At 46.8% G+C, this 6,797-nt stretch overlaps 1 protein-coding gene across 1 annotated transcript in view; it reads right to left on the minus strand.

Annotated features, from left to right (window-relative positions):
• CDCP2 (CUB domain containing protein 2) overlaps nucleotides 1–6,355 on the minus strand; it is a 31,734-nt gene extending 25,379 nt beyond the window's left edge. The window contains exon 1 of the mRNA XM_006879812.1: nucleotides 6,277–6,355. Within this exon, the coding sequence (XP_006879874.1) occupies nucleotides 6,277–6,355 (79 nt within the window). The remainder of the gene's footprint in view (nucleotides 1–6,276) is intronic.
• Between the last annotated feature and the right edge of the window lie 442 nt (nucleotides 6,356–6,797).

A 6,797-nucleotide genomic window follows, 5' to 3' on the forward strand; every position in this document is an offset into this window, starting at 1 on the left:
AAAGTATGTGAGACAGTTCTGTTGATGTGCTGTTCCAGTCGTTTTTGGATAATCTTCAGTAGAATCTTGCTTGCATGTGAAATCAATGATATTGTTCTGTAGTTTCCACACTCAGTTGGGTCACCCTTCTTTGGGATGGGAACAAATATAGATCTCTTCCAGTCAGTTGGCCAAGGATTGGTGGAAGATCTATCAACAATCTGTGTTATGCAGATGACACAACCCTGCTTGCTGAAACTGAGGAGGACCTCATGCACTTACTGCAGAGGGTCAAGGACTGCAGCCTTCAGTATGGACTAAGGCTCAACATCAAGAAAACAAAGATTCTCACCACTGGACCAATCGGTAGCATCAGGATGGATGGCGAAGAGATTGAGATTGTTCACAGCTTCAGTTTGCTCGGCTCCACAGTCAACACTCTTGGCACCAGAAGCCAGGAAATAAAAAAACGTATTGTGATGGGAAAGTCTGTGGTTAGGGACCTCTCTAAAGTACTCAAGAGCAACGGTGTCTCTCTGGAGACTAAGGTCCACCTGATACAGGCCATGGTCTTTGCAATCACTTGTTATACATCAGAGAGTTGGACAATGACTAGAGAGGACAGAAGGAGAATTGACGCCTTTGAGCTGTGGTGCTGGAGAAGAGTATTGAATGTTCCATGGACTGCCAAGAAAACAAACAGATCCATCCTGGAGCGGGTTAAACCAGGCTACTCCTTGGAGGCAAGGATTCTGGGGCTTTGTCTGACATACTTTGGACATGTTGTAAGGAGAGACAGGTCCTTGGAGAGGGACATCATGCTTGGTAGGGTAGAGGGACAGCGCAGGAAGGGAAGGCCCTCCATGAGATGGATTGATTCAGTGACTGGGGTTATCGGGATGGGTGTGTCAGAGGCCATGTGATTGGCACAGGATAGAGCAGGGTTTAGCGTTGTTGTACATAGGGTTGCTATGAGTCGCAAATGACTCGACGGCACATAACAACAACAACAACAATGTGAGACAGAGCTTCAAAATCATAGCTTCCAGGAAGAAACTTGGTTATACTTTCTCTAAGGCAGACTTATTTGTTTTCTTGGTGATCCAGCACCACAACTCAAAGGCATCAAAAAGGACTGTCATCTCTAGTCATTGTCCAGCTCTCTGATACATAGCAAGCAATTGCAAAGACAATGACCTGGATCAGGCGCACCTTAGTCTCTAGACTGACATCATTACTTCTCAGTACTCTGTAGAGGTCCCTGGCAACAGGTTTACCTAATGCAATCAATCTAACCATAAGACAATGATTTCAGTTCTTCTGTTTCTCATAGAATGTGAAAATTATTTTTAAAAATCATGAATAATATTACTAAAATAATAAAAACTCAGTGCTGTCAAGTTGGAACCAACTTATAGGTGACCCTTCCTTGAGTTTCTGAGGCTACAAATCCCATGGGAGTAGATTGCTTATCTTTCTCTCTTAGAGTTGCTGGTGGATTTGAACCAGCAGGGAGATGTGGTCTTTGGATTAGTAGCATAGTTCCCTGCAGGATAGGTTACAAGTACTCCCCACTAATATCACACATTAAAAACTATGACAACAACACATCCACGAGGAGCTGCCAGAAACTCAAGCTGGATTCAGAATCAGGCATGAAATAAGGGCCATCTTGCTGACATCAGATGGATCTTGGGTGAAAGCAGAAAATACCAGAAAGATGTTTGCTTGTGTTTCATTGGCATGCAAAGACATGTGACTGGGTGAACCATAGCAAATTATAGATGACATTTTGAAGAATAGGAATTCCAGATACTTAATTTTACTTATGTAGAACCTGTACATAGACCAAAAGGTTGTTGTTTAATCAGATAAGGGTATATTGCATGGTTTAAAATCAGGAAAGATCTATGTGACTGTTGTATCCTTTCCCCACACTTAACATCATCTATATGCTGAGAGATGATCCAAGAAGCTGGACCATACAAAGCATTGCATCAGGAATTTAGAAACTCATTTGAATCTGTAATATGCAGATCCCACTATAGGGAGCTCTGGTGGTATAGCCCACAGAGAGGAACTGCAACCCTAGAAGCCATACCTCTCTGTAGGTTTGGAGCTCCCAGATTTGAGGAGAAAGTTGAGCAGTCTTCTCCTGTGTAATTTACAGCCTCTGAAAACCCACTGGAGGGTCAGCTATGAGTAGGTTCCAACTCAATGACAATGGGGTGGGGGGGAGAGAGAGCGAGAGCCCTGAGAGAGGGAGGCCAATCTTGCTGGGACTAATGGTGCTCAGGAGAGACAAGCTTCATAGAGGATGTGACTGTGAAGTGTATTGATGTAGATGCTGCAACTGCAGGCTTGAGTACAGGAGTGGTTATGAGGATGGCGCAAGACCAAACAGTGTTTGGTGCTGTTGCTGTGAGTGGGGACTGCATTCGGCTGCGTTGAGTGGAACTGACCTGACAGCACTGAACAATGACAGGGAAAAGGAGAAAGTGGTGTTGTTGTTGTTAAGAGCTATCAAGCGGATTATGACTTACAGCAACTGTAGGAACAACAAATCTGAACTTTGCCCTGCCCTGCTCTGTCCTCAGCATCTCTGACATGGTCCAGCCCACTGTCACAGTCACGGGATCAATCCAACTTGTTAAGAGTCCACCTCTCTTTATCTGACCTCCACCTTTCCCAGCTTGGGGAATATCTACAGAGAATGAGGAGAGCAGCTTGCTATGAAGGGAATAGCATGATCACTTAGCCTCCTTGACCTCAGTAATTCCTCTGTGAAATGGGGTAATGAGCGCTCTTCCCTGGGCTGTTGAGAGGACAAATGAGATAAAGGGACAACCCAGGTCACAGTACTGGCTTCCTGCCTGGCCTTGGGGCAGGCCAGTGTCTGCTTCATGCCTTATGGCAGGAGGATGGAGGGGACATCTTGTCCAGTGTCTGTCCTTTTCTCCTATCCCCTCCCCTTATCTTCCTAAGCTTTGGCCCTCAGACATGGAACAGCTCTCAGATAAGAAAAGCTGTGGGAACTCTCAGGGGCTCAGGCTGCCCCAGACAGAACCCACATAAGAGGAGACCTTGTTCTGGGGCACAGCCAGCTCCCTGAACTCAGGGTCACACCAAGGCCATGAAGTCCTGGTCGCTGGCAAAAGGGAACCGCTAGCTCCTCCCATATGGGGAGCTCTGCTGGCCTAGTGGCAAGAAGCAGCACTGCAATCCCAAAGGCATGGGGTTTGAGGCCACCAGCAGCTCCATAGGAGATGGATGGGCAATCTCCTCCCATGCGATTACTGCCTCGGAAAACCTGCCATAGGGTCAGCCATGGGTCAGTTTCAACTCTATGGTACACAACAACAACAATAGCCCCTACCATAACTCTTGTCTAGGGTGAGACCCTGGATCCCTTCCAGTATCTGCATTGACAGAGGAGTTGGAAATGTGTATACTTTCCCTGAGCCCCACGTAAGCCTACAGGAAAATGAGGTGCTGCTGATTATTGACTGAGCCTTAAATGCATGCAAAGTCCTTTGCAGTAGAGGGAAATGACATGTCCCTGCCTTCAGGGAAAGACAGGGGAGCAGGCAGCTCTCAAGCGGCATAAGTGGCCCATGAAGCCCATGCAGGAAGAGGGCTGTGGGAGCTCAAGGAAGCAGTGCTCCAGGGTTGTGGAGGGATGTAGAAAATCTTCATGGAGGAGATGATATTTGAACTGAGCCCTGAAGGATGAGTCCATATTTCCCCCTTCTGCCTGAAAAAAAAATTAAAAAAGGAAAAGGGACCTTGGAGACAGATGGGACAGCTGAGCAAAAAGCATCAGGTATGAAAGCACAGGATGCCCAACAATACAGGGGCCGGAGGCTTGTTATCATGTGGCAGTTGGATCCACACTCAGAGCACCTGAATGCTGTGTTAAAGCACTCTGATTTCTCCTTGCTGGCATACAACAGATTCTCAGGAGGAGAGTAAAGATTCCAGCCAACCAAGAGGAGAAGAGACAGAAAATAGCATCTATGATTAGCACTGAGATTGCACTCCTGTCCAAATATCTGGTGCTGCTAACCCATAAGTCTCCGTTGGTTCAAATCCACCATCAGGTCCACGGGCAAAAGAAGAGCAGTGGCCTCTTGTTGTAATTTATTGTCCTGGAAACCCACTGAAGGATTGCCGAGTTGGAACTAACTCGATGGCAGTGAGTGACCAAATTATCAGCTCAAAAATACACGTCAAGTTTGTTCATTTTTTAGTTAACATATTACGGCACTAGATGAAAATAACAGCTGTACCTTCTTTACGTTCACTGATGAAAATGGACCTGTAATGCGTGCAGTGGGGAGCTATGGTGGCTTAGTGGTAAAAAATGGCACTGCAATCCCAAAGGCACATGGTTTGAATCCACCAGATGCTTCACAGGAGAGGGGTGGACAATCTCCTCCTGTGCTGTTTACTATCTCTGAAAACCCACTGGAGGGTTAGCTGTGGGTGGGTTCCGACTCAACATTACACAACAACAATGCGTACAGCAGTCTGTAACCTTCAAGGGGTTGGCACCTCTTGGACACGCCCATATCCTCCGGGCCCCCTGGTCGTCATAAAAAGCCTCATAAAGAGTGGGATGTTTGGGAATTAGACATAACAGAGGGTGGAGAGGATCAGAGCAATGGCCAGGAAGACTGTGAGGTTGCCACAGAGTGGAGGCCACCCCAAAGGGTAGAGCAGGAAGAATGACAGGGGCCTTCCCTAGAGTGGAAGCACAGTGTAGTGGCGATGGCCTCCTGAGGCTGTTCTCCCCAACCCCGTCAGTGCCTTGGTAATAATAGCACTGAAATGAATTAACCACACGCAGACACAGGCTAGATAGCAAGAAGGAAGTTTCCTCGCCTGCCGTCTTACTGAACCTCATCTTGCCAATACCCTCCCCTCACCTCAATCACACTGAAATGACCCTGATCAGGCTTCAGAAGCAGATCAGGCGTGGGGAGAGGAACAGATCACACGATTAGCTTTGGAGGCTCCCAAATACCAAGTTACTATGGCTTAGTGGTAAGGAGTTGCACTGCCAACTCAAAGGAACTTAGTTTGAACTCATGTTCAAACAGCTGCTCCATGGAGAAGGATGAGCAATCCCCTCTCATGCAATTTACTACCTCTGAAAACCCACTGGAGGGTCAGCTATGCAGTTTTAACTTGCTGAATGTTCTATCAGAGCTGGCAATGGAAATGATGATAATTAACAGACATTGCCCAGTGGCACCCCCTTCGAGAGGTGCCCAGTGTTCATGCAAACAAGAAATCATCCAAGACTGGATGCTTACCAAGGGGAAAAGGAATGGCTTAAGGAACTACTGAAGGTTAATTGACGGAAGTAGAATTAATTGTGTGTATCTAATGCAGGACTGGTATAGCATGAACACTGGGAACCTCTTGAAGTGAGGGGGAGTGCATTCAGCAATGTCTATTAACTATCACTTTCCATCAGGAGACACATTGAACTGGGAAAGTCTGCAGTTAGGGATCTCTCCAAATTATTGAGGAGTAATGATGTCAGTTTGAGGACTAAGGTGCTTCTGATTCAGACTATGGTCTTTCTGATCATTCGCTATGCATCTGAGAGCTGGTCAATGAATAAAGATGACAGAAGAAGAATTGATGCCTTTGAGATGTGGTGCTGGAGAAGAGCACTGAACATCCCATCGACTGCCAAAAGAACAAACAAATATATCTTGGAGAAAGGGCAGCCAACGTTTCCTTTGGAGGTAAAGGTGATAAAGTTTCACCTCACAGACTTTGGGCATGTTCCTAGGAGGGGCTATTCCTTGGAGAAGGACATGATGCTCAGAAAGGTAGAGGATTGGCTAAGGAGAGGAAGACCCTTGACCAGGTGGATTGACACAGTGACTGCCACAATGTGCTCTAATGTGTCAGTAAGTGTGAGGATGGCACAGGATAGGACAAGGTCCAGATCTATAGTTCATGGGTCGCTAAAGGTCATACTCAACTTGATGCCACCTAACAATAACAACGAAAGCTAGCCCTCCATGTCTTCAATTGTAAAATGAGGGGTTTAAAGTTTACATGACTAAATGCAATCATATTAAGCCCCAGCACATAATAATAGACAGTCAATAAATAGTGTTTTCACCTCCTTTCAGATGAAAATCTACCTTCGATTCCTTCAATATCCATCAAAGAGCCTCCCTCTTTCTATCTTTCCACAGATAAGTCCTCTGAGACCACACTGCTACCTACTTGTGTCCCCCCTTCCTCCTTGTCACCTACCTTCTGGGCTCCTACCTTTCATGGCTTGAGCCCTGGGCCCTGGGCCCAGCAAAGCCACGGCCAGCAGCAAACAGGATCCTAGCTCTGCCAGCATCTCCTCACCAGGGTCCCCACAGGTCTGCAGAGCTGAAGACAGACTGGAGACAAGAGGTCCCAGGATCTGGGGGTCCAGAGCAGGTAAAGGGAGATGAGGCCGAAAGGGCCTCCCAGTTAATGGTGGTGTGAATAATTCATCGCCCCTCGAATTAGTAAGCTGATCCCCAGGTGCTTCCCTCACTCTACCCTAAGGTGACGGATCTGGTGTCACCAGGTTTACACATTCTGAGATCTAAACTGCATGAAGGGAGGTGACCTGGGTCTGGAGGGAAATTTGCTGGTGGAGAAGGGGTATGAGATATAAGGCCAGGTGGCTTGGGTGTTAATCTCCATTCAGCCTCTAACTTGCCTGGTTACTGCAAAAAGTCATCTAACCTCACTGGATCTTGGTCTTCTTGCAGGTCCAGTGGGATCATTACATGTGGTAGCACATATTAAAG

Source organism: Elephantulus edwardii, unplaced genomic scaffold, assembly GCF_000299155.1.
Source record: "Elephantulus edwardii isolate Elephantulus edwardi_28Jun2011 unplaced genomic scaffold, EleEdw1.0 scaffold00005, whole genome shotgun sequence".
Lineage (NCBI taxonomy): Eukaryota > Metazoa > Chordata > Mammalia > Macroscelidea > Macroscelididae > Elephantulus > Elephantulus edwardii.